General features: G+C 37.2%; 5 protein-coding genes across 5 annotated transcripts; all 5 read right to left on the bottom strand.

The window, feature by feature from the left end:
- Positions 1 to 2,742: 2,742 nt before the first annotated feature.
- On the bottom strand, positions 2,743 to 3,777 carry LOC132854864 (trace amine-associated receptor 4-like). Its single transcript, XM_060883508.1, has one exon. It carries the CDS (start codon positions 3,775 to 3,777, stop codon positions 2,743 to 2,745), a length of 1,035 nt encoding a protein of 344 aa, XP_060739491.1.
- Positions 3,778 to 7,827: 4,050 nt separating this feature from the next.
- LOC132854944 (trace amine-associated receptor 13c-like) lies at positions 7,828 to 8,871 on the bottom strand. Its single transcript, XM_060883620.1, has one exon. The coding sequence runs from the start codon at positions 8,869 to 8,871 to the stop codon at positions 7,828 to 7,830; it is 1,044 nt and encodes a 347-aa protein (XP_060739603.1).
- A 2,629-nt stretch (positions 8,872 to 11,500) lies between these two features.
- Positions 11,501 to 12,544, bottom strand: LOC132854945 (trace amine-associated receptor 13c-like). The gene has a single exon (XM_060883621.1). It carries the CDS (start codon positions 12,542 to 12,544, stop codon positions 11,501 to 11,503), a length of 1,044 nt encoding a protein of 347 aa, XP_060739604.1.
- A 5,553-nt stretch (positions 12,545 to 18,097) lies between these two features.
- On the bottom strand, positions 18,098 to 19,147 carry LOC132854963 (trace amine-associated receptor 13c-like). Its single transcript, XM_060883646.1, has one exon. The coding sequence runs from the start codon at positions 19,145 to 19,147 to the stop codon at positions 18,098 to 18,100; it is 1,050 nt and encodes a 349-aa protein (XP_060739629.1).
- Positions 19,148 to 26,428: 7,281 nt separating this feature from the next.
- LOC132854902 (trace amine-associated receptor 13c-like) lies at positions 26,429 to 27,475 on the bottom strand. The gene has a single exon (XM_060883562.1). It carries the CDS (start codon positions 27,473 to 27,475, stop codon positions 26,429 to 26,431), a length of 1,047 nt encoding a protein of 348 aa, XP_060739545.1.
- Between the last annotated feature and the right edge of the window lie 520 nt (positions 27,476 to 27,995).

Here is a 27,995-nt window from a genome sequence, read left to right on the forward strand (position 1 = left end):
AGATCATAGTAGAGATAGAAACTAGTCTATGTCTTCTTGCTACCTGAGTAGCCAGAGTCTGATTGCTGAGGGAAAGATGGAGTCCCTTAGTCTGGAGGTCCTGCATTTCACACTCCTGTACCTCCGTCCCGAGGGTAGGAGTGTGAATAGTCCACGTTGGGGATTGGTGGGGTCCTTAAGAATGGTGGCAGCACTCCTGTGGACTCTGCGGTGGTAAATGGTCTGTAGACAGGGCAGTGGAGTCCTCTTGATCTTCTCAGCAGTCTTCACCACTCTCTGCAAGTGTTTGAGGTCCCTCATAGTAGTGCTGCCATGCCACACGGTGATGCAGTTGGTTAAGACACTCTCAATCACACAGCTGTAGAAGTTGTTGAGGATCTTAAATGAAATAGAAAACTCCCTCTGTCAGGGAAGTGGGGATAAAAACAGACCCAAATGCAGGATAGCGTAAAACTGAATTTATTAACTAAAAAACACGAAACAGGGACAAGATTTGACAAAACATGACATAAGACGACAAGGATTCCGTGCTGCCATAGGCAACACGGCATGGCTAAATAGAAATAACAATTAACACATGAGGAACAGGTGTGCAGAGGCGGGGAGGAAGAAACAAGGGCGGGGCTGACATGTGATACAGAACATAAACAGAAGCATGTGGCCAAAGTCCGGGCTGGATCCTGACAGTGCCCTCCCCCTCGAGGCGCGGCTCCCGACGCACCAATCCCATATCAACCCATATCCGAGGGGGCCACAATCCCGGCGAGACTCAAGGGGTGGAGCAAGGCACACAGTGAGGCAGGTTGGGGGAGCAAGGCACACGGCGGCGCAGCCAGAGAGGGCCGAGCGACATCCACAGCCGAGCTGAAGGGCCGAGCGACGTCCACAGCCGAGCTAAAGGGCAGAGTAACGTCCACAGCCGAGCTGAAGGCTCTATTCTATATTTATATATTATTCTATATTTGTTTTTTTGTTTTTTCTTATTTATTGTATATTATATATATATATATATATATATATATTATATATTATTCTATATTTGTTTTTTCTTATTTTTGTTTTTATTTCTCTTATTTTACCAATTCTATTTTCAATCAGATTTTATTTTATATCCATTTGTTTTATACCTGGAAAGTCAAAAAAACATCTTATTACATGATATGTATGATTGTATGTGCAACAAAATAAATATAAATTTGAATTAATGTAAAGTAGTATCCAGCATAAGTTACATTACATTTTTCCCCTGCTTTCCACCATCAAATTTTCTTGTATGATTTTTTGAAATAAGAAATATTTTACCATAAAAAATTATAACGGAACAAGGCAACATGAAACACATACATTGAAAGAGTCTTTCTGGATAAGGGTGTCTGTCAAATCCAGTAAATGTAAATATATTTGTTAAATATAAAAATGTTTCCAAGACTAACCATAGTGCATAGAGCAAAATGTTGCAATAGACCAGGCATTATTTAGATGCAATGTACTCATCTAAATTTTCCACATTTACTTTTGAAAACAGGAGACAAATACACAGCAGATGCAATCTGCTATATATCTAGTTTTACAAATAAAGTGGAGATGATGACCACAGAATAACCTAGGGCGGTAATAGTTATTGTGAGCAGTAGGAAAAATGTATAGTGCCATTTCAATTGCTATGTGGTAAGAAGCTTTTAAACAAGAGATGTTTGAATCAGAAAAACAGTGTTTTTTTCTTATAATAAAGATGTATTCAGAACTTCAGGCATCCTTTAACCTGAAAATTTTAAAATAGTGAAAAAGAAAACAGGTCCAGACAGTTCTGAGTAAATTGATTTTTTTTACTATGACTTATGTTTATTTACTATCTTGCTGAGAATATAGACCACCTGGAAAACACTTTCACTGTACAATAGGGAATACCAAAATGATCTAATTTAAGTAACTAAGAGCCTTGTGCTTACTCAAGTAGATATGTTATACAAAATGTTATATAATTTTTTTATGATCTACTTTTCTATTACTGTGCAAAGGAATATGTCAGCTCTCTTAGTGTTACTTTGGCTGAAATGTAAAAAAAATACAATTTACAATATCATTACAATTTAATAATGATTTAATAATTTAATAATAATTTCTGAACTAAATAAACCAGATAATACTGTAGCACAGAAATTGCTTAATTATTTAGAAGGGGACCTGCAAAAATCCTTTTCATACAAACCTGAAGATTATCAGATAATTACAATCAGGCTAAAATGTAGTTATTTTTTTCTTTTGATTTTGAGGAATAGTTTTTTACACTGTTAAATGATTAAAGATACAAAGTTTGAATAGCATAATAATGAATATATATTAAAAGCCTTTGTACACTGTTATTACGTCAGTATATATCAATGATTTACAAAGTCTCCTTATGTATTTATGCAAATGGAACAGTCATATTTTTTTAAATGTTTGAAGAAACATCCCACTACACATATTTATTTCAGTTTTCAGCACTCTAATTTGTAAAATTTCTATTTTGACCATGCCATTTATGTTTCTTTTTTATTTTAACTTCCTCTGATTGAATACTATTTACAGTGTTTCATTAAATGTTTTAAATCTTCTCATGAAATCATACACAAATTATTTTTTTATAATATGTGCATGAAATTCAAAAACGGTATCAAACTGGTTTGAATTATGAATATGAAGTTTAAAATCCAGGTTATCGGTATCATTTTATGTGAATTACAATTTTGCCAAGTAGAATCACTGAAGCACTAAGTTGTTTGAGCTTTTCAAGCAGAAAAGGTATCTTACAATAATGATCTTAAATGCCTTTTGAAAACGTGGATAGAAAAATCCATATATCAGAGGGTTAAACATAGAATTAAAGTAACCAAACCAGACCAGTGCATCAAAAACATCGAGAGGGGTTGAAAAGTTGAGAAATGGATCAATAACAGTAGTGAGAAAAAAAGGTAGCCAGCACAAAAGGAAAACACCCATGACGATGCCCAGAGTTTTAGCTGCTTTTCTCTCCCTCTGTTCTGATACTTGTTTTTTTGTCTCACAAGATGTGAGCACAGCAGTTCTATCAGAAATTAATTTTGCTTGTTTTCTTGCAACATGAAAAATTTTAAGGTACAAGCAGGTCATTATAGCTCCAGGAATATAAAAGTTAAGAAGTGGAGCGATAATACCCCATTCCTTGTTAAAAATTAAAACACAGTTTCCAATACACATGTTTAGCATTTGCTCATCCAGACCAGCAATGTTAATTTTGGAAAACACAATTCCAAAGCTGAACATGCAAGAAAATATCCAAACAAAAGCAATACACACTAAAGTTTTTTCATTTGTCACCTTCATCTTATAACCCAGGGGGTCAGTAATGGCCATGTACCTGTCCACAGAAACCAAACACAGGTGCAGAATGGAGGCAATACTTAGTGTCATGTCTAAACTGGAATGGATTTGACAAAACAGATCTCCCAGGAACCAGCAGCCTTCCACCCAACGCACCATACTGAAAGGCATGACCAGACAGCCCAACATGAAGTCCACGAAAGCCAAGGATAGAATGATGAAGTTAGTCGGCGAATGCAGCTGTTTAAAATGTGAAATTGTGATAATGACCAACAGATTCCCAAAAACAGTCATAAGGATAGCAGTTAGTGTTAAAAAATACATGGCCACTCTAATGATAAAGAAACGTGTTGTTTTAAAGCAGGAGTCAGGCTGGTGTGGGAAGCAGAGCAGCAAAACCTCCACATCAGTGTTATTCATGAATAGTGTGTCCATCCAAACAAATTCACAAACGTGCTTTACAAGTAAATTTCTGCTCAATTATATAAATGTCAATAAATAGATATATTACAAATACCAACCAGATTGCCTGCCCACAAAGAACAGAGACTGCTTCATGCTAATTTTATATATTTTGGTGTTTAAGAGACAACCAGTAGAAGTGCTTCAATATGACATCATGAAATTTGCATGAAGGCCCTGTGGTCATTGGTGAAGGTTTGTATGTAATTAGCTAGCAACACTATTGTTATCACCAGCATTCTTGTGTTTCTTAATATTGCCTGCTCTGTACTTTCTGCTAATTAGGAATGAAGTAAATTTTATTGTTGTAGTGCATTACACAGTTACAACATGTAGAAAAAACAAAACTAGATTCAATATAGTAACCTCACCAACACCTAGATACTGATACAGATACATATGAATGTTGAGTTAATAATACAAATATTAACTATGCAAAAAAGCTTGTTATTTATAGTATGCTTAAATATAAAAGTGAGAAATTGTGAATATATGTAATGCAACTGATTTTGAAAGTGTTGTATAGAAGGCTTACTGTATAGAAAATGTAGCTTATATAGTAACAAACATGAAATTCTTGAATTTAAAAGAAGAATATTTCTTAATTCATTCAGAAGCAGCTATGCTGAGGAGTATAAAAATTGGCACATTGGAACAAAAATTGTTCTACATGAGATATTTATTCTGTCCTCCTGAAATGTTCACCTGAGCCAATTTAGGAGCTGGGTATTTTTCCTCAACAATATTAGATTTTTGGCCTCTATCCTGTAGATTTCTAACTGTCACAACCGGGAGGAGGAAGACAGGGTGCCGGTGTAGACAGGCTGAGCGAAAATGGAAAAAGGATAGGCTACAGGTGTCACTGGAGATATTTGGAGACAGTCTTGCCACCTAACAGAGTGCACTGAAGGAAGCTAAAGGACAGTACCTTTCTGCTCTCATCATTAGCAATAGCCACCACCCTGGAATTTTATTCAGCACTATCAATTCTGTTATAAATCCGGTGTCTATCGCCTTGAATGACGTTTCTGTAAACACATGCAATGCATTTAAACAACATTTTTTTGACAAGTTTTGTCTGTTAGGCAAACCATAACACAAGTCCCCGTTGTTGCCATGTCTACTCGTGCGGCGCAATGTGTGCTAGAGAACTTTAATGCAGTTACTCTGGTGGACCTCAAAAAAGCTGTCCACGAGTTGAAGCCCACCACTTGCCCTCTAGACTCTGTTCCTGCCAGGATTTTGAAGGAAGCTGTTGACATCATAGGTCCCATCCTTGTCCCCTTCATAAACAGCTGTTTTAGGGTGGGTACTGTTCCCGCTGCTCTCAAACATGCTATTGTTAGACCACTGCTCAAGAAACCCAACCTTGACCCCTGCATACTCTCCAACTTCTGCCCTATATCTAACCTGTAATTTCTGTCTAAGTTGATGGTGAAGCTTGTTTTCACCCAGCTTCAGTCTCATCTTCAACTGCACGGCATTGGTGATACATTTCAGTCCGGTTTCAGGTCGAGACATAGCACTGAATCAGCGTTATTGAGGATCCATAATGACATTCTTGGAGCCCTGGATGGTAAAAGCTCTGTGGTTTTGGTGTTACTGGACCTAACCGCCGCATTTGACACCATGGATCATGCCATCCTCATCTCTCATTTTCAACATGTTGTTGGTCTGCAGGGTGCGGTGCTAAATTGGTTCTCATCATACCTCACTAACAGAACTTTTTCAATAATGCTTAATGATTATCCTTCCTCGGTTGCTCCTCTGTCATCTGGTGTGCCTCAAGGATCTATTCTTGGTCCTATTCTGTTCTCACTCTATATGCTGCCACTTGGTCAACTCATCTCCAATCACAACGTTCAATTTCATTTCTATGCTGACAACCCCTAGATCTATCTTCCTGTGATTCTGAGTAATCGTTCTGCATTGGACCCTCTCCATAACTGCCTTCAGGATAACAAACAGTGGCTTTCCCAGAACTTCCTTCATCTAAATGAAGAAAAGACTGAGTACATCCTGTTTAGCCCGGATTCACCCAGCAGTTCTTTTTGTTTTGGTCCTTTAACACCTCAGTTTGCACCTACCGTGCGTAACCTGGGTGTTATTTTTGACAAAAGTACGCACTTCGATAAACAGATCAGTGCAGTAGTGAAGGCGAGCTTTTACCAGCTAAGACTACTCAGCAAGGTCAAATCATTCTTGTCCCAAGCTGACCTTGAAAAAGCTATACATGCCTTCATCAGCTCGAGGATTGACTACTGTAATGCTCTCTACAATGGACTTAATCAATCACTTCTCAATCGGCTCCAAATGGTACAAAACAAATTAATAAGGGTCTACCAACCAGCCAGATCTCGCCGCTCCTCTGGACATACCTCTCTGGTCACTTCCAAGTATAGGTATAAAAAGTTTGGAGGCCGGTCATTTGCCGTCCAGGGACCAAAACTGTGGAACGCACTTCCAGCACACTTACGGTGCATCACTGTGCTGAGTTTTTTAAATCACAGTTGAAAACTCATTTATTCATACAAGCTTTTAACATGTAGCCTCTGATTCAACTGCTATTTTATGCACATTGTGTTCTTATATTTTATTTTATTTTATTGGTTTACTGGAAAGCACCTTGTGCTCCTTTTGGTAGTTGTAAGGTGCTCTATAAATAAAAATTGATTGATTGATTGATTGCTTGATAGTAGTGTTTAGGAATAGCTGATAGTAACATGGTGTAGAATAACTAAACTTGTCATTGGATAAATAGGAATCATAAGACACTGAATTAATGCCATTTTTATTGACTGTCAGCTGTAATGTAAACAGACATGTAATCAGCCTCTGATATTTTTGCTCTAATGATGTAACACACACACATCATCTTCTCCTGCTCGTCTCTACAATCCACTATTACTTTTCTCTGCCAGCCTCTGGCACTGACCGTTGTTCTCCAAAGTCCCACTAACCACCTCTTTGTCCAGTCACAAAAAATTATGGCCATGATCAACAAAAAGATAGTAAATTTATGTGTGGATATTAAATAGTAATTAAAGCTAATTAAATGTGTACTATTTCTAAAATCTTTTTGCTTATTTACTGGATTTGCTTGTTCGGTCATGGTTGCTTCTTTAAATACAGGCCCTTTATTGAAATATGCTGTCACGTTTTACATTAGCAAAAAATTTTTTGTAGAGTTTCAATCAGTAATGGAGTTAATCTTTTACTTTAAGTATTGCAATTAAGCAATATAAATTTTTTTATCAAAGTTTTATAATCTAGAAGAATTATGTAAATTTATTGTGCCACATATTATGTTTATATTATGTAATATAGTGAAAAAAAATGACATATTACTATCCCACTTTTCACTGATCTTAGAAAAACAAATGCAAATCATAAAGAAATAACTGTATTATTCTTCATTCCACAAACTAAAAAAAAAATACCTAATTGTACTTATTTACATACCCCATGTATGTAATCTATATTTTCTATTTGCAAATGTAACCAAAAGCAAGTGTAATTAATTCAATAAATGCTAAAAATTACTTTAGATTGGAATAATTGAGATCTAATATAATCAGAAAAATCTTTTTAATTAGGCACATTAGGGACATCACATATGTACTGTATGTTTTACAGTTAATGTTGACACTGTCTATGTGTCTTTTTACTTATAATCTTAATGGTTTTAACCTTCAAGAGCACCTGCTTATAAGAAAGCACTTAGAATCACATTAGGGTGTAAGAGAGTTAATAATGGATTTTTTTAAGTTTTCTTTGGTTAAATAGTTTTAATAGTCAATATTGATTCAAATGTAATAGATTTCATGTGTTCCTTAACCTGACTGACAGTGTTTTCTTCTGTAACGGACACACCTACTGTACATATACAGATACACATGCTAACTCATTCTGTTTTTTTCTTGATAAATACTATTGTTTTTAAAGTGACAAAGTTTTAAGAAATGTCAAAGGCTAATATAATGATTAAAATGTGCTGATAATAATAATAATATGATTTTGCTTTCAACCTGCATACACTTTTATGTCAGAAGAATTTGGAGCAAATATTTTTAGTGTAATCATGAGATATAGTGTTTTCCTAAACCATGGATAAAAAAGGCCGTATATGATGGGATTTAGAGCTGAATTAATGTAACCTAACCAAATAAAAATATCAAAAAGTACTAAAGGAGTAGAAAAATTTATATAAGGATCAAGGAGAGAATTAATGTAAAATGGCATCCAGCATAAATTAAATGCACCTACCACAATACCAAGAGTTTTTGCTGCTTTGTTCTCGTGTTTTGCTTTTTGTGAGAACTTGGTCACATCATTTTTCATCTGCTTTGCACCATCAAATTTTCTTGCATGTTTTTTTGAAATGAGAAATATTTTAGCATAAAGAAAAATCATAACAAGTAAAGGCAACATGAAAGCTATACATGTATCCAGAACAGACCATAGTGCATTGAACAAAATGTTGCAATATCCCAGGCAATAGTTAGATGCAATGTATTCGTCTAAATTTTCCACATTGGCTTTTGAAATCAGGAGACCAAACGAATACACTGCAGCTGAAATCCAACTTATAGCTACCATAAGCCATGCAACAGGCATAGTTACTCTTGTAGGGTACTGAAGTGGAAAGCACACAGCTTGATATCGATCTATTGCAATACAAATCAAGTGGAAGGCTGATGCAGTACAGAGGAAAACATCAAAACTAGAATGCCAAAGGCAGAATTCTTCACTGAAGTACCAGCAGCCATCAACAGACCTGATCATGCTGAATGGCATGATGATGACTCCCAAAAGTAGATCTGCCAGTGCCAAAGACATCACCAAAATGTTTGTAGGTGTGTGAAGTTGTTTGAAATGAGCTATAGAGATGATGACCACGGAATTCCCTAGAATGGTAATAGTAATTGCGAAGAGCAGGAAAAGGTATACCGCAGTTTGAATTGCTTTGTGGTAAGAAGCCTTCAAACAAGAGACATTTGAACCAGGAAAACAGTATTCCTCCAAATCTGCTTCTTGTAGTAAAGGTGAATTCAGAATTTCTGACATCTTTTTACCTGAAGATTTAAAAATAATTAAAAACACAAACAGACATGCAGGTCCCAACAGTTCAAGTTTTAAATTATTCTTACTATGACTAATGCCATGAGTTATATTCACTTTCTGGCTGAGAATCGAGACCACCTGGGATGCAGTAGTCCAATAGAAAATATCCAGTTTGTTCAACAGGGAACTAAGATTCCATATGTAATGTCATGCAAATATATCCTTGTCTATTTTTTTTAAACAATCGTGGATTAAAACTAGGTATAAGCAACTTTATAGATAAAAAAATAAGAAAATGCAAATATGTGGCCAATGTAATAGATAGACAGAAATAAATATTATTTTATAGGTAATAATAGGTAATAATCAGGGTAATACTAACACTATTATGAAAACATAGAGATTGGTCAGAATGGGATCTTTTTCTTTCATTGTATTGAAACCCAACTTAATATATTGTAGAATACTTGAGGACAGACAGAACTGTCATTCACTCTGTCATAGTAGTTCTACCCTTTTAACTTTAATGAGTACTGATATCCCAGATATAGCTGGAATCATATCAAGCTCTGTAGTTCATGTGTTGCTTTCCACTCTCTTCATCTGTGATGATGTTGGTATATTATGTCTGCCATGTCCCTAATTGTTATCATTGCATATATTTATATCATTCAAGTGTAAGTAGAGCATCATTTAACATAACTAATTGCATTCAAACATTTCTTCTCTTATACAATAACTATAAGAACTTTTTATATAACTTAAAGCATAAACCCAAATCAGTAGGAAAGGAAATTATCTGACTTTTGTAGAAGATCACAGATTCTTCTGTAAGATTCAATGCTATTTTGTTCCTAGGAAGTTTAATGATGTATATATTTGGGAGTTATTTATAACCAGGGAAAATCTTTACAGCAAAGTGTTTATGACTTTTTTCAAATACTGCTTACCACAAGCCCTAACTTAACCTAGTGCTGTATATTTGGGATCGGCTAAACAGGATATTTGTGCTAACATATAGCAGTGTTGGCAGGCTGTCCATACTCAAGCATTCGGTAGGCCATCCATACCCCCTTCTCTTACCTGTGCTTGATTTGAAAGTATTTGAGAGGGTGATTCCATCTATTCATTTTTAAAATTACCTTTGAAAACTCCCCATTCTCACCATTGTAAAGTCACTGTGCTGAGTTTTTATTAATATTTCAATTCCATTCATAAATAAGATTGACAGACCATGCTGCAATAGATGAATTTTAGTGTAAGTAACGTATGAAGACAATAGCTATGTAAAAATCAGAAATGACAAACGATCATTTGAAACATTCCTAACTAACAACAGACAATCTCAAATTGAGTAAACTAAATTATGTTTTCTGGCACATTGGTATATTTTGGGATCAATAATACACATTTGTAAGGTGAAAAGGCTTCAGAATATGCAAAGAAAAAATAAAAGAAAATGATTGTTTGTCATTTCTGATTTCTACACAGCTATTGTCTGCATACGTTACTTACATGAAAATTCATCTATTGCAGCATGCTCTGTCAATCTTATTTATGAATGGAAATGAAATAATAGAAACTCAGCACAGTGATTTTACAATCTTTTTGCTTATTTATTGGATTTTCTTGTTCGGTCATGGTTGCTTATTTGAATACAGGCCCTTCATTTAAATATGTTGTCAGGTTTTACATTAGCATACAATATTTATTGTAGAGTTTCAATCAGTAATGTGGTTAAACTTTTAGTTTAAGTTTTGCAATCAAGCAATATATATATATTTTTTTTTATCAAAGTTTCATCATCTCTAGGAGAATCGTGTAAATTTATTGTGCCACATATTATGTTTGTGTTATACAGTACCTAATATAGTGAAAAAATACAAATGACATATTACCATCCCACTTTTCATTGATCTTAGAAAATCAAATGCAAATCATAAAGAAATAACTGTATTATTCATAATTCCTCAAACTAAAAAAACATACTTAATTGCTACTTATTGCTCATTACCAAACAAGTATTTACATACCCCATATATGTAATCTATATTTTAAATTTGAAAATTTATCCAAAAGTAAGTGTAATAAATTCAATAAATGCTAGACATGACTTTTGATTGGAATAATTGAGATCTAATATAATCAGAAAAATCTTTATCTTTTTAATTAGGCACATTAGGGACATCACATATCTATGTTTTACAGTTAATATTAACACTGTCTATGTGTCTTTTTACTTATAATCTTAATGGCTTTAACCTTCAAGAGCACCTGCTTATAAGAAAGCACTTAGATTCAAATTAGGGTCTAAGACAATTAGTAACGGAATTTTTTTAATATTCTTTGAATTTATAGTTTTAATAGTCAATATTGATTCAAATGTAATAGATTTCATGTGTTCCTAAACCTGACTGACAGTGTATTTCTTCTGTAAGAGACACACCTACATATACAGATACACATGCTTATTCTTTCTGTTTTTTCTTGATAAATACTATTGTTTTTAAAGTGACATTAAAGTTTTAAGAAATGTCATCAAGGCTAATATATGGATTAAAATGTGCTGATAATAATAATAATAATAATAATAATAATAATAATAATAATAATAATAATAATAATTTTGCTTTTAACCTGCATACACTTTTATGTCAGAAGAATTTGGAGCAAATATTTTTAGTGTAATCATGAGATATAGTGTTTTCCTAAACCATGGATAAAAAAGACCGTATATGATGGGATTTAGAGCTGAATTAATGTAACCTAACCAAGTAAAAATATCAAAAAGTACTAAAGGAGTAGAAAAATTTATATAAGGATCAAGGAGAGAATTAATGTAAAATGGCATCCAGCATAAATTAAATGCACCTACCACAATACCAAGAGTTTTTGCTGCTTTGTTCTCGTGTTTTGCTTTTTGTGAGAACTTGGTCACATCATTTTTCATCTGCTTTGCACCATCAAATTTTCTTGCATGTTTTTTTGAAATGAAAAATATTTTAGCATAAAGAAAAATCATAACAAATAAAGGCAACATGAAAGCTAAACATGTATCCAGGACAGACCATAGTGCATTGAACAAAATGTTGCAATATCCCAGGCAATAGATAGATGCAATGTATTCATCTAAATTTTCCACATTGGCTTTTGAAATCAGGAGACCAAACGAATACACTGCAGCTGAAATCCAACTTATAGTTACCATAAGCCATGCAACAGGCATAGTTACTCTTGTAGGGTACTGAAGTGGAAAGCACACAGCTTGATATCGATCTATTGCAATACAAATCAAGTGGAAGGCTGATGCATTTGAGAGGAAAGCATCAAAACTAGTATGCCAAAGGCAGAATTCTTCACTGAAGTACCAGCAGCCATCAACAGACCTGATCATGCTGAATGGCATGATGATGACTCCCAAAAGCAGATCTGCCAGTGCCAAAGACATCACCAAAATGTTTGTAGGTGTGTGAAGTTGTTTGAAATGAGCTATAGAGATGATGACCACGGAATTCCCTAGAATGGTAATAGTAATTGCGAAGAGCAGGAAAAGGTATACCGCAGTTTGAATTGCTTTGTGGTAAGAAGCCTTCAAACAAGAGAGATTTGAACCAGGAAAACAGTATTCCTCCAAATCTGCTTCTTGTAGTAAAGATGAATTCAGAATTTCTGGCATCCTTTTACCTGAAGATTTAAATATAATTAAAAACACAAACAGACATGCAGGTCCCAACAGTTCAAGTTTTAAATTATTCTTACTATGACTGATGCCATGAGTTATATTCACTTTCTGGCTGAGAATTGAGACCACCTGGGAGGCAGTAGTCCAATAGAAAATATCCAGTTTGTACAACAGGGAACTAAAATTCTGTATGTGTTATGCAAATATACCCTTGACTATTTTTTTAAACAATCGTGGATTAAACCTAGGTATAAGCAACTTTATAGATAAAAAATAAGCAAATGCAAATATGTAGCCAATATAATACTGTAGATAGACAGAAATAAATATTATTTTATACATTTACATTTACATTTAGAGCATTTGACAGACGCCCTTATCCAGAGCGACGTACATAAGTGCTTAAATCTCTAACATTGAATACATTAATGCTGGCTCACTAGGTTACATACTTAAGATATCATGAGTAAAACATTTGCTCAAAATTACAGTGAAAAAGTGTCAAAGGTTGTGTGTCTTTTTTTTTTGTTGTTGTTGTTTTTTAAATGCAAAAGATAAGGAAAGAAGTGCTAGTTGAAGTGTTTCCTGAATAAGTAGGTCTTCAAACGCCACTTGAAAATAGCCAGTGACTCACCTGTCCGGACCTCTAGGGGAAGTCTTGTAGTATACTTGCCTCTTACCCTGAGAGATGGTGGGACCAGTCGAGCAGTGCTGGTAGATCGGAGGGTGCGGGGTGCAGTGCGAGGAGTGGTGAGGGCTTTGAGGTAAGAGGGAGCTGGTCCATTTTTGGCTTTGTAGGCCAGCATCAGTGTTTTGAATCTGATGCGTGCAGCTACCGGAAGCCAGTGGAGGGATCGCAGCAGCGGGGTGGTATGCGAGAACTTTGGCAGGTTGAAAACAAGCCGTGCAGCTGCTTTTTGGATCATTTGCAGAGGACAGATTGCGTTCATAGGTAGACCTGCCAGCAGTCTGTTGCAGTAATCCAGTCTATAAATTACAAGAGACTGAACAAGTACCTGAGCAGCCTGTGTGGACAAAAATGGCCGAATCCTTCTAATGTTGTAGAGAAGAAAGCGACATGAGCGAGTCACATTAGCAACATGAGAGGAAAAGGACAGTTGATTGTCCATGGTTACCCCAAGGTTGTGAGCTGTGGCTGAAGGGGAGATCAGATCGTTGTGCAGGAACATTACAAGTTCATGACCTGGGGATGAATCACCTGGGATGAACAGCAGTTCAGTTTTGCTAGGATTGATCTTTAACTGATGAGCAGTCATCCATGATGAAATTTCTGCCAGACATTCTGAGATCCAATCAGAAGCTGTGGTATCTGAGGGTGGGAAAGAGAAGATAAGTTGTGTATCATCAGCATAACAGTGGTAAGAGAACCCATGTGAGGAAATAACTTCACCAAGAGAGTGAGTATACAGGGTGAAAAGAAGAGGACCAAGTACCGAGCCCTGTGGGACACCAGTGGAGAGTCTGCGTGGAGCAGATGTCACTCCCCTCCATGTTACTTGATATGAGCATCCTTCCAGGTAGGAAGCGAACCATTCCCAAGCTGATCCGCAAATCCCAAGACTCCTGAGGGTGGACAAGAGAGTCTTGTGGTTGACCGTTTCAAACAATGCTGAAAGGTCAAGGAGGATAAGAACGGAAGACAGTTTGGCTGAACTAACAGCATGTAGTTTCTCAGAGACATTCAAAGGGGCTCTTTTTTCTCTATTACTCTTTTATAGGTAATAATCAGGGTAATACTAACAAAGTTATGGAAACTTAGGGCCTGCATCCCAGAACACCTCCTGAAGTGGTTTGAATGATCAGATTTATATCCTTCTCGAAAATGTTTCAGAGAGCATTTAGACCTGGGGTCTCATTTATAAAGCGTGCGTACGCAAGTTTTCGCGCAAAGGTTGTGATCTATAAAAAACAAACTTGACAGGAGAACGTGCACACCTTTAAGCAAACTTTGAGACGTGCGTACACACATTCTGGAGACAAAGGGAATTGGCGACACAGATGGTGAGGTCGTGAACTGAAGTTAGATTGTAGAAAATACATGTGAGAAGAACGATTATAAGAATTAATGACATTTAATTTTCACTCCATTTCATACGTTATATCCACATTATCATGAAGATTAAATCCAACAGTGTTATTTGTGCTGATTGTTTTAGGCTATATACATCTAGTAAAATCCAAACGTAATTCAAAATGTATTAAAAATAAAATAATAATAATAATAATCAGCGCTACTCCGTCCAGGGTGTATCCTGCCTTGATGCCCAATGACGCCTGAGGATAGGCACAGGCTCCCCGTGACCCGAGTAGTTCGGATAAGCGGTAGAAGATGAATGAATGAATGAATAATCAGCGCTGCCTTACAGTCACATTGTCCACAACGGGAGCGCAGGAGGAGATGACGCGACTACAGTACATGTGATACAGAATAGCATGAACTACCCATTTATTAGAGAACTGCCGAGCACAGTGTAAAAACGAAATATTTTCTTTAATATACATATATCATAAAATGTCAAAGTCTGCAAATACAGTCATGAAGCACAATCGCTACTCATCATCGGTCCTAACTATTATGGTGTTCATTACAAAACCGTCATGAAGAAGTGTGTTCACTATAACATTTTCATCTTAAATTTTCGCCCACAAATTAATTCTGTGATTTTGTCAAGGTGTTAACAATCAGTCTAATTGCTAGAAACATATAAATCCTCCGGTGACCCAGGTATATAATGCTTCATGATGGCACTGCTGGCACTATTGGAGGATTATGCCAATGGCAGAATAAGGAGAGAACGAGTTTTCAGGGTCCATGATGATGACTGGCTAATCCCTAGAGCCGTGCTCTTAGATCTACGTGCTGGATTGGGTCCAGTATTAGAGAGGGCAACATGCCGGAACCATGCCATCCCAGTCCTCACCACTCTGGGGTTCTTGGCTCCCGGCTGTTTCCAGACAGGTAAATTATTTATATAAAAAAAACTATAAGTAATCCTCAACTTTGTGTCTAAGACCTTTTTGTATATGAAATAATTCTATTGGAATCTATCATCTCACCCTATAGGTCTGGTATATCACAGCCGTCCCTGAGTGCCATAATATCTGTCGTTTTGAATGGTATACTTAATATGGGTAGTCGATACATCAGGTTCCCCTACACTATGCGAGAACAGGCCGAAATTAAAATGCAATTTGCAACAATGTCTGGTTTCCCAAATGTAATCGGCGCAATTGACTGCGCTCATGTTGCTATAAGGGCACCATCTGTAAATGAATTTGCTTATGTTAATAGAAAGCATGTGCATTCTATTAATGTGCAAATCATATGTGACTCTTTCACGATGCAGGACAAAGGCGAGTGAGGATCCAAATGCAGTTTTTAAACGTTTTAATAAACTAAGTCAAGAAACAGAAAACAGACAGGAAAAAGTAGGCAACACACAGAGCTAACGGGAAACAGGAACACAAACATATAGACAACGACTAGCAACAGGGAAGTGAGCAAACAGAGTATATATAACTGACAGGAAACAATGACAAAGCAGAGACAATCAGAGACAAAGACAACACACCTGAAGGAGAGATGGAGTTCAATTAATGTCCATGGTAACCAATGAGTGGGCGGAGCAAACAATTAACAACAGGGAAAGACAGCAGACAGAAACAGGGCAGAAACACAGACAGACTCATTACAGACTCCAACATGACCCTCACAAACATTGTGGCACGCTGGCCTGGTTCAACACATGATTCCTTTATCTTGACACATAGCAGTGTAGGGAACAGACTAAATGCAGGCGCAGTGCGTGATGGCTGGCTTCTTGGTGATTTTAACAATATTAAAAAGTAGAAACTGTAACAATTTTGTTTTTAATATAATTATAACCTGCAGGCGACAGTGGTTACCCCCTGAGACGCTGGCTCCTCACCCCATTTTTAAACCCGCAGAGCGCAGAGGAAACTCATTATAACGAGGTCCACTCTCGTGCCCACGCAGTGATTTGCATTGACTATTTATGGTTAAAAATGTACAGGGCAGGATTTGAGGCTGGTTCACGTACGCACATCTGTGGGTGATCTGTGATTTATAAAGGGAACATTGCTTAGAGGAGTGCGTACGCACGGTTTTATAAATCGGAATTTTTTTTGGTGTACGCCATTTTTGGCTTTTGGGCGTACGTAAACTTTTAGTAGGGATCCTATGCACAGTTTTATAAATGAGACCCCTGGTCTTTTTACGATCGGATAGCTATCCGATTACAGAAAACACATGAAGTGACCAGGTGCAAAAAGCCCCTTAGTGATTGATCAGAATGGGATCTTTTTCTTTCAATTTATTGCAACCCAACTTAATATACTGTAGAATACTTGAGGACAGACAGAATTGTCATTCACTCTGTCATAGTAGTTCTATCCTTTTAACTTTAATCAGTACTGACCTCTCAGATATAGCTGGAATCATATCAAGCTCTGTAGTTCACGTGTTGCTTTCCACTCTTCATCTGTAATGATGTTGGTATATTATGTCTGCCATGTCCCTAATTGTTATCATTGCATATATTTTTATCATTCAAGTGTAAGGAGAGCATCATTTAACACAAATAACTGCATTCAAACATTTCTTCTCTTATACAATAACTGCAAGAACTTTTTATATAACTTAAAGCATAAACCCAAATCAGTAGGAAAGGAAATTATCTGACTTTTGTAGAACATCACAGATTCTTCTGTAAGATTTGATGATTTTTTGTTCCTAGGAAGTTTAATGATGTATATATTTGGGAGTTATTTATAACCAGGGAAAATCTTTACAGCAAAGTGTTTATGACTTATTTCAAATACTGCTTACCACAAGCCCTAACTTAACCCAGTGCTGTATATTAGGGATCGGCTAAATTGGATATTTGTGCTAACATATAGCAGTGTTGGCAGGCTGTCCATACTAAAGCATTGAGTAGGCCATCCATACTCCCTTCTCTTACCTGTGCTTGATTTGAAAGTACTTGAGAGGGTGATTCCATCTATTCATTTTTAAAATTACCATTGAAAAACTCCCCATTCTCACCATTGTAAAATCACTTTGCTGAGTTTTTATTAATATTTCAATTCCATTCATAAATAAGATTGACAGACCATGCTGCAATAGGTGAATTTTAGTGTAAGTAACGTATGCAGACAATAGCTGTGTAAAAATCAGAAATGACAGACGATCATTTGAAACCTTCCTAACTAACAACAGACAATCTCAAATTGAGTAAACTAAATTATGTTTTCTGGCACATTGGTATATTTTGGGATCAATGATACACATTTGTAAGGTGAAAAGGCTTCAGAAAATGCAAAGACAAAAGAAAAAAAACTGCATTTAATAATAAGCATTTACCCAGTGAAAGCCTGGAATTAAACCATAACTTGATAAACTTTCTATCAATTCAAAGGGATTTTTAAATAATGTGGCATATTGCATTAAAAAGTAATCCCTTTTGTTGTATCAAATATATATTTTAATCTATAAATAAATTGCAGTCATGAAGCATACAGTTTCATGTGAGAAGAATTAGAACCAAATATCTTTAGCGTAACAATAAGATATAACGTTTTTCTGAACCATGGATAAAAAAGCCCATATATGATAGGGTTTAAAGTGGAATTAATATAACCCAACCAGACAAAGACATCAAAAAGTAATATAGGGGTGGCAAAATTAATAAAAGGATCAAGTAGAGATGTAAGGAAAAATGGCATCCAGCAACAAATGAAGGCACCTACAACAATCCCTAGAGTTTTTGCTGCCTTGTTCTCATGTTTCACTCTTTGTGAAAACTTGATTAAGTTCATATCATTTCTGCCCTGCTTCACACTGTCAATTTTTCTTGCATGTTTCTTGGAAATAAAAAATATTTGTGTGTACAGACAAAACATAACACAGCATGGTAAAAAGAAACATATACATGCATCCAGTGCTGCCCATAGTGCATTGAACAAAAGGCCACAATATCCCAGGCAACTTATTGACAAAATATAATCATCTAATTTTTCCAAATTTGCTTTTGAACACAGGAGTGCATAAGAATAAACAACAGATGCAGTCCAACTCAAAACTGCCATAAACCATGCAACAGGTTTAGTCACTCTCGTAGGGTACTGAAGTGGATAGCACACAGCTTGATATCGATCAATTGCAATAGAAATCAGGTGAAAAATTGATGCAGTAGTAAGACACATGTCAAAACTAGAGTGTAAAAAGCACAATTCTTCACCATAGTACCAGCAGCCATCCACAGACCTTATCATGCTGAATGGCATGACTGTGATTCCCAGAAGCAGATCCACCATAGCTAGAGACATCACCAAAATATTTGTTGGTGTGTGAAGCTGTTTAAAATGAGCTATGGAGACGATCACCACAGAGTTCCCTAGAACTGTAATGGTCATTGCAAACACCAGTATAAAATATAACACGGTTTTAGTTGTCACATGGTAAGTTGCTTTCAAACAAGAGAAATTTGAATCAGGAAAACAGTGCTCCTCCAAATGTACTTCTTCTAGTAAAGATAAATTTTGAGCTTCTGTCATCCTTTAACATGAATCTGTTAAAAGCATCTGGAGGGGAAAATGACTTGTCTTTAATGTGCAGTCTCAAATAGCCATGTAAGAAATGATTCTCACTTCCCCACAGAAGATTTATTTTTGCTTCCCTACACTAAGTTATATTTGCTAAACAGTCTGCCAATATGCCCACCTGGGAAATGGTAAGCCAATAGGAACAAAGGGGAAACACAAGTGGAATAACAATGGTGCTAAGCATCAATTGTAAGCAACAAATAGTTAATAATTAGAGCTAGTTTAATAATTCTGCCATTATTGTAACAGCTGAAACAACCTGAAGTTATGCTACAGAACATAGAGCCTGTCAAGCATGCACTCACTGATCACTTTGTTAGGGTTAGGATTAGGGTTAGGGTTATGTTTATATATGTTGTGTCTTAGGTTTTATGTTTATTAATAAGTGTTATATGTAATATAGTGACAAAATAAAAATTACATATTACCACCACACTTTTCATTGATCTTAGAAAAACAAATGCAAATCATAAAGAAATAACTATTATTCTTAATTCCGCAAACTAAAAAAAACATACTTAATTGTACTTAATTACATACCCCATAAATGTAATCTATATTTTATATTTGCAAATGTAACCGAAAGCAAGTGTAATAAATTCAGAAAATGCTAGAAATGACTTTTGATTGGAATAATTGAGATCTAATATAATCAAAAAAATCTTTATCTTTTTTAATTAGGCACATTAGGGACATCACATATGTATGTTTTACAGTTAATATTAACACTGTCTATGTGTCTTTTTACTTTTATCTTAATGGCTTTAACCTTCAAGAGCACCTGCATATAAGAAAGAAGTCATTTTAGGGTCTAAGAGAGTTAATAATGCCCTTCTCTTACCTGTGCTTGATTTAAATGTATTTGTGAGGGTGATTCCCTCTCTTCATTTTTAAAATTACCTTTGTAAAACTCCTTTGTTTTTAGAATTGCGCATAAGAACAGTATGTCCAGCTGTAGACAGGCCCTAAAAGCTGCTTGGGCTGAGCACCTGAGAAAACTCATAGAAAATAACCAAAACAATCCCAGGTTTCTATTCAGCACAGTGGCTAGATTAATAAACAATTTGATACCTGAACACACTATTCCATCACAGTTCAGTAGTGAGGACTTGAGATTCTTCACTGATAAAATTAAAGTATCAGGAACAAAATAGTTGATGTTCAATATATGAGAGTGCTACAGTGCTTTACAAGTACAGGACAGGAAGAGTTAGATAAACTTATTGCTACAGCTAAACCAACAACTTGTTCACTAGACCCCATTCCAACTAAATTACTGAAAGAAGTGTTACATAAAGCTGGTGAGCCTCTTCTTAATACAGAGGTGGGAGTAAGTCACACATGTGCAAGTCACAAGTAAGTCTCAAGTCTTAACCTTCAAGTCTCAAGCAAGTCCGAGTCATTTTTTGTGAGAGTCAAGTCAAGTCAAGTCAAGTCACTGCTTTATGTCAAGCAAGTCAAGTCAAGTCGTAGCTTGAGTCAAGCAAGTCACTGGCAAGTCATACAGATGTTTGATGATTTAACTAAATGTATATATTAAACAAAGTTAAATCTACAGTATTTATGAACTATGAGTTTTATTTGCAACAAAAATGATTATATGCATTTATTTTTAAAAGGTGTCCACATACAGGTGAGTTGTAAATACAATAAAAATCTAAAAATGAATAAAAATCAAAACTACAAAGAATAAGATGTAAATGTAACTGAAATAAGGCCAACATAAAAGCATGAAAAGTTTCAATATGCCTCAAACATGGCAGAAGACCATGGAAAAGTAGATATATAAAAGTACAATGGTTTCTATGCAACCAAATGGCATTTTTTGAACAGGCATTCCCTTTTAATGGGACATGAACACATCCTTAAATTAGATCCTTCCTTTTTAACAACAGAATAACAACAACAATCAATCATGTCAACCAAAAAAACGTAAATTATTGAATCCCACAATCCTTGAGAGAGAGAGAGATGATTGGAGTGAGTGTAATTTATTAATTAAAGGGATAGTTAAAATGAAACTAAATAAATAAAACGTTCCTAAAAATGAAAATTCTGTCATCATTTTCTCACCCTCATGATGTTACAAACCTGTATAAATTTCTTTGTTTTGATGAACACACATGTAGATATTTTGAGGACTGTTTATAACCAAACCATTCATGAACCCCATTCACTTCCATAGTGAAAAAAAGAATACTATGGAAGTGAATGGGGCTCATGAATGGTTTAGTTATAAACATTCCTTAAAATATCTTCCTCCGTGTTCATCAGAACAAAGAAATTTATACAGGTTTGTACCATCATGAGGGCGAGAAAATTATAAAAGAATTTTTTTTATTTTTGGGTGAACTATCCCTTTAAATTGAATGTGTGCGCGTGTGCATGCTAGACAAGAATATGGCTCTGCTTGCAACTCTGAAGTTTTTTATATTTATGTTTTTTATATATATGTGCATCCCCATAAACGATCCATAAGCTTTTCACTCAAAGCCTAACACTGAAGACCAATTATAAGTGCTACTGCAAAAAAGCTGACATTTCCACATAAACGGTGACCAACCATTTACACTACATGGCGCTTACAAAAAATTTAATTTGATAGAAATTTGTCATTCAAATGTGAGCGATGTGGTCGCATACTGCTGTTCTTCTCTTCTCATCTTGCACAAAATCCCAGTACCCGAACTTAATTATTTTTGATGTAGCGCCATGTTTCGTCACGACTGTTAAGGTTTATTAGTTAGTGCACGCGCTCCCTCTGCTTGCCTGCTGCGTCACGTGGTTAGATTACGCTCTTGCGTGCGTTTAAAAACAGATTTAAAAACAAAATAGACAAAAAAGATAAAACAAAAACAAAAAACAAGTTATTTCGAGTCATTTAACTCAAGTCCGAGTCAAGTCTCAAGTCATGAATGTCAAGTCAAAGTCAAGTCGAGTCTTTTTTTAATATTTGTCAAGCAAGTCTCAAGTCTCAAACTTGCGACTTAAGTCCGACTTGAGTCAAGTCATATGACTCGAGTCCCCCATCTCTGTCTTAATATTATTAACTCCTCGCTCCTTAGGTTACATCCCTAAATCTTTCAATTTGGCAGTTATTAGGCCCCTCATTAAGAAACCTAATTGAGATCCTAATCCATCCATCCATCTTCTGCCGCTTATCCGGGACCGGGTCGCGGGGAAGCAGTCTAAGCAGGGATGCCCAGACTTCCCTCTCCCCAGACACTTCCTCCAGCTCTTCCGGGGGAATACCAAGGCGTTCCCAGGCTAGCCAAGAGACATAGTCCCTCCAGCGTGTCCTAGGTCTTCCCCGGGGCCTCCTCCCGGTTGGACATGCCCGGAACACCTCCCCAGGGAGGCGTCCAGGAGGCATCCGGAACAGATGAGCGAGCCACTTCAGCTGACTCCTCTCAATGTGGAGGAGCAACGGGTCTACTTTGAGCTCCTCCCGAGTGGCCGAGCTCCTCATCATATCTCTAAGGGAGCGCCCAGCCACCCTATGGAGGAAACTCATTTCGGCTGCCTGTATCCGTGATCTTGTCCTTTCGGTCATGACCCAAAGCTCATGACCATAGGTGAGGGTAGGAATGTAAATCGACTGGTAAATAGAGAGCTTCGCCTTGCAGCTCAGCTCTTTCTTCACCACAACAGACCGGTATATCGACCGCATCACTGCAGAGGACATACCGATCCGCCTGTCGATCTCCCGCTCCGTCCTTCCCTCACTCGTGAACAAGACCCCAAGATTCTTAAACTCCTCCACTTGAGGCAGGAGCTCTCCACCGACCTGAAGGAGACAATCCACCCTTTTCCGGCTGAGAACCATGGCCTCGAACTTGGAGGTGCTGATTCTCATCCCCGCCGTTTCACACTCGGCTGCAAACCGTCCCAGTGCACTCTGAAGGTCGTGATTTGATGAAGCCAACAGGACAACATCATCTGCAAAAAGCAGAGATGAAATCCTGTGGCCCCCAAACCGGACTCCCTCCGGCCCCCGACTGCGCCTAGAAATCCTGTCCATATAAATAATGAACAGGACCGGTGAGAAAGGGCAGCCCTGCCGGAGTCCAACATGCACCGGGAACAAGTCTGACTTACTGCCGGCAAAGCGGACTAAACTCCTGCTCCGGTCATATAGGGACCGGACAGCCCTTAGCAGAGGGCCCCGGACCCCATCCTCCTAATCACGCCTCTCCAGGTGTCACTGTCACTGCCCACGTGAGCGTTGAAGTCCCCCAGTAGAACCACGGAGTCCCCGGTCAGAGCACTTTCCAGCACCCCTCCCAGAGACGCCAAGAAGGTTGGGTACTCTACACTGCCATTTGGCCTGTAAGCACAAATGACAGTGAGAGACCTATCCCCAACCCGAAGGCTCACGGAAACGACCCTCTTGTTCACCAGGGTGAACTCCAACACATGGCGGCTGAGCTGGGGGGCTATAAGCAAGCCCACACCAGCCCACCGCCACTCACCGTGGGCAACTCCAGAGCAGTAAAGAGTCCAGCCTCTCTCAAGGAGTTGGGTTCCAGAGCCCAAGCTGTGGAGGCGAGCCCAACTATCTCTTGTCGATATCTCTCAACCTCCCGCACCAGCTCAGGCTCCTTCCCCCCCAGCGAGGTGATGTTCCATGTCCCTAGAGCCAGATTCCGTGTCCAGGGATTGGGTCGCTGAGGCCCCCGCCTTCGACTGCCACCCAATCCACACTGCACCAGCCCCTTACAGTTCCTCCTAGAGGTGGTGGGCCCACAGGAGATCGGCCCCACGTCGATCCTTCAGGCTGAGCCCGGCCGGGCCACGTGGGGTAAGACCCGGCCACCAGGCACTCGCATGCGAGCCCCAACCCCGGGCCTGGCTCCAGGGTGGGGCCCCGGTTGTGCCATACCGGGCGACGTCACGGACCTTGCTTTTAACTTCTTCAGATCCTAATGAACTATCAAATTACAGACCTATTTCACATCTGCCATTTATGTCTAAAATACTAGAAAAGGTTGTGCATGTTCAACTGAGCTCCTTCTTACAGGAGAACAATATCTTCAAAGAGTTTCAGTCAGGTTTCAGGCCCCGTCAAAGCACAGAAACTGCACTTGTTAAAGTTACAAATGACTTGTTCTTAGCTTCAGACAAAGACTGCATGTCACTTTTAGTTCTACTTGACCTTAGTGCTGCATTCGACACTATACAGTAGATCACAAGATTCTTATAGATCGCTTACAAAATTACACAGGTATTCATGGACAGGCTTTAAGTTGGTTTAGATCCTACCTGTCTGATCGATACCATTTTGTAGATTTAAATGGTGAATCCTCCAGTTTATTGCCAGTTAATTATGGGGTCCCTTAAGAGTCAGTTCTAGGACCTCTGCTTTTTTCAATATACATGCTTCCATTACGGAACATCGTTAGAAGGCATGGGATTAGTTTCCACTGTTATGCTGATGATACCCAGTTATATATCTCACCAGATGAAATAGCTAAATTGTCTAAATTAACTGAGTGTGTTAAAGAGATAAACAATTTGATGAACTGTAATTTTCTGTTGTTAAACTCTGATAAGACAGAAATATTAATTATCGGTCCAAAAACCAGTACACAGAAGTTCTCACACTTCAACTTCCATTTAGAGGGATGTTCTGTTACTAGTAGCTCAACAGTGAAAGACCTGGGTGTTTATTAGACAGTAACTTGTTTTTAAAATCATATCACCATATTACAAACACAGTCTTCTTCCAACTTAGAAATATTGCCAAGCTGAGAAACATCCTGTCTGTCTCTGATGCTGAGAAGCTAGTTCATGCTTTCATGACCTCCAGAATGGACTATTGTAATGCATTACTAGGTGGTTGTCCTGCATCTTTAATAAATACTCTACAGTTAGTCCAAAATACAGCTACCAGAGTTCTCACTAGGACAAGAAAGTATGATCATATAACCCCAATTTTATCATCTCTACACTGGCTACCTGTTAAGTTTAGAATTGATTACAAACTGATGCTACTTACGTACAAGGCTCTTAATGGTTTAGCTCCCATATATCTAACTAGTCTTCTAACACGTTACAGTCCTTCACGCTCTGTGAGATCACAAAACTCAGGACGTCTGGTATTTTCCAGAATATGAAATATATTCCAAACTTTGGAATAGTCTTCTTGATAGTGTTTGGTGCTCAGACACACTTTCCCAGATTAAATGTAGATTACAAACATATCTCTTTAGTCAGGCATACACATAATACATCCCATATTGTGCTTTAGTACATCTGATCACATTCACGTTATCATCTAGTGTTTGCTAATATTAAGAACAACAGTTATGCTAATTCCTCTTCATTTTTTCTACACATCCCGGGGCATCCTGAAATAGTACTAGTGCTGATTGTCTTCCATGTCATGAAGATTTTGGACTTTCGTTGAGATGAGGTCAACCATGTGAGGATCCTGAGGCATCTACAAAGATGTACCAGCTCCAGTTGGACTTTGCATCACAAAATATTCTGACATACTAAGAGGAGATGTCAACTCCATGTGGTCCTTGAGGACCACAACCTCCTCATCAAGACAACATTTGTCGGACTGTGTATTTATAATCTTTAATTTATAATATCCATTGTCACCCAAATTAGAATCAGGGTCCCTTTTGAGTCTGGTTTCTCTCAAGGATTCTTCCTATTCCATCTAAGGGAGTTTTTCCTTGCCACAGTAACCTCAGTCACCTCAGACTTGTTCATTGGTGATCAATACAAACACATTTAATATTAATCTTGAACTTTTGTATTATATTAATCTTTATATTAATCTTTTTGTTCTATGTTTATGTTCTGTAAAGCTGCTTTGAGACAACGTCCATTGTAAAAAGCGCTATACAAATAAATTTGAATTTGAATGTGAATTTGTATCCCCATTCTCACCATTGAAAAGTCATTGTGCTGAGCTTTTATTAAGATTTCAATTCTATTCATAAAAAAGTTTGAGACCATATTGCAATAGATGCATTTTAATGTAAGTAACATGTATGCAGACAATAGCTGTGTAGAAATCAGAAATGACAGATGATCATTTGAAACCTTCCAAACTAACAACAGACAATTTCGAGTTGATTAAACTAAATTATGTTTTCTGGCACAAGGGTATATTTTGGGATCAATAATACACATTTGTAAGCAGAAAAGGCTTCAGAAAATGCAAAGTAAAATAAAAAAAACCTACATCTAATAATAAGCATTTATCCATGTTTATGTTTATGCATACAGTTTCATATGAGAAGAATTAGAACCAAATATCTTTAGTGTAACAATAAGATATAACGTTTTCCTGAACCATGGATAAAAAAGCCCATATATGATAGGATTTAAAGTGGAATTAATATAACCCAACCAGACAAAGACATCATAAAGAACTAAAGGGGTGGCAAAATTAATAAAAGGATCAAGTAGGGAACTGAGGAAATATGGCATCCAGCAACAAATGAAGGCACCTACAACAATCCCCAGAGTTTTTGCTGCCTTGTTCTCATGTTTCACTCTTTGTGAAAACTTGATTAAGTTCATATCATTTCTGCCCTGCTTCACACTGTCAATTTTTCTTGCATGTTTTTTGGAAATAAAAAATATTTGTGTGTACAGACAAAACATAACACAGCATGGTAAAAAGAAACACATACATGCATCCAGTGCTGCCCATAGTGCATTGAACAAAAGGCCACAATATCCCAGGCAACTTATTGACACAATATAATCATCTAATTTTTCCAAATTTGCTTTTGAACACAGGAGTGTATAAGAATAAACAACAGATGCAGTCCAACTCAAAACTGCCATAAACCATGCAACAGGTATAGTCACTCTCGTAGGGTACTGAAGTGGATAGCACACAGCTTGATATCGATCAATTGCAATAGAAATCAGGTGAAAAATTGATGCACCAGTAAGACACATGTCAAAACTAGAGTGTAAAAAGCACAATTCTTCACCATAGTACCAGCAGCCATCCACAGACCTTATCATGCTGAATGGCATGACTGTGATTCCCAGAAGCAGATCCACCATAGCTAGAGACATCACCAAAATATTTGTTGGTGTGTGAAGCTGTTTAAAATGAGCTATGGAGACGATCACCACAGAGTTCCCTAGAACTGTAATGGTCATTGCAAACACCAGTATAAAATATAACACGGTTTTAGTTGTCACATGGTAAGACGCTTTCAAACAAGAGAAATTTGAATCAGGAAAACAGTGCTCCTCCAAATGTACTTCTTCTGGTAAAGATAAATTTTGAGCTTCTGGCATCCTTTAACATGAATCTGTTAAAAGCATCTGGAGGGGAAAATGACTTGTCTTTAATGTGCAGTCTCAAATAGCCATGTAAGAAATGATTCTCACTTCCCCACAGAACATTTATGTTTGCTTCCCTACACTACAGTAAGTTATATTTGCTAAACAGTCTGCCAATATGCCCACCTGGGAGATGGTAAGCCAATAGGAACAAAGGGGAAATATTCTGAACAATGTGGAATTACATCAAGCATATTTTGGTGAAAATAACAAATACAGCAATATTTCTATAGAGATGGTAAGGTTACTTACCAGTCAAGTCACAAAGTAAGCAACAAATAGTTTATAGAGCTAGTTTAATAGTTCTGACATGATTGTAACAGCTGTAAAGAACCTGAAGTTGTGTTACAGAACACAGAGCCAGTCAAGCATGCATTCACTGATCACTTTGTTAGGAACTCTTATAACCTCCTCATTCATAAATGTGTCTAATTGACCAATCATGTGGCAACAGTGCAATGTCAGAAAATAATGC

This window comes from Tachysurus vachellii, chromosome 12 (assembly GCF_030014155.1).
Source record: "Tachysurus vachellii isolate PV-2020 chromosome 12, HZAU_Pvac_v1, whole genome shotgun sequence".
Taxonomy (NCBI): domain Eukaryota; kingdom Metazoa; phylum Chordata; class Actinopteri; order Siluriformes; family Bagridae; genus Tachysurus; species Tachysurus vachellii.

Bases quoted from the DNA above. Each gene is read 5' to 3' on its own strand.
- LOC132854864 (XM_060883508.1), bottom strand. From the start codon at position 3,777: ATGGACACACTATTCATGAATAACACTGATGTGGAGGTTTTGCTGCTC.
- LOC132854944 (XM_060883620.1), bottom strand. From the start codon at position 8,871: ATGTCAGAAATTCTGAATTCACCTTTACTACAAGAAGCAGATTTGGAG.
- LOC132854945 (XM_060883621.1), bottom strand. From the start codon at position 12,544: ATGCCAGAAATTCTGAATTCATCTTTACTACAAGAAGCAGATTTGGAG.
- LOC132854963 (XM_060883646.1), bottom strand. From the start codon at position 19,147: ATGACAGAAGCTCAAAATTTATCTTTACTAGAAGAAGTACATTTGGAG.
- LOC132854902 (XM_060883562.1), bottom strand. From the start codon at position 27,475: ATGCCAGAAGCTCAAAATTTATCTTTACCAGAAGAAGTACATTTGGAG.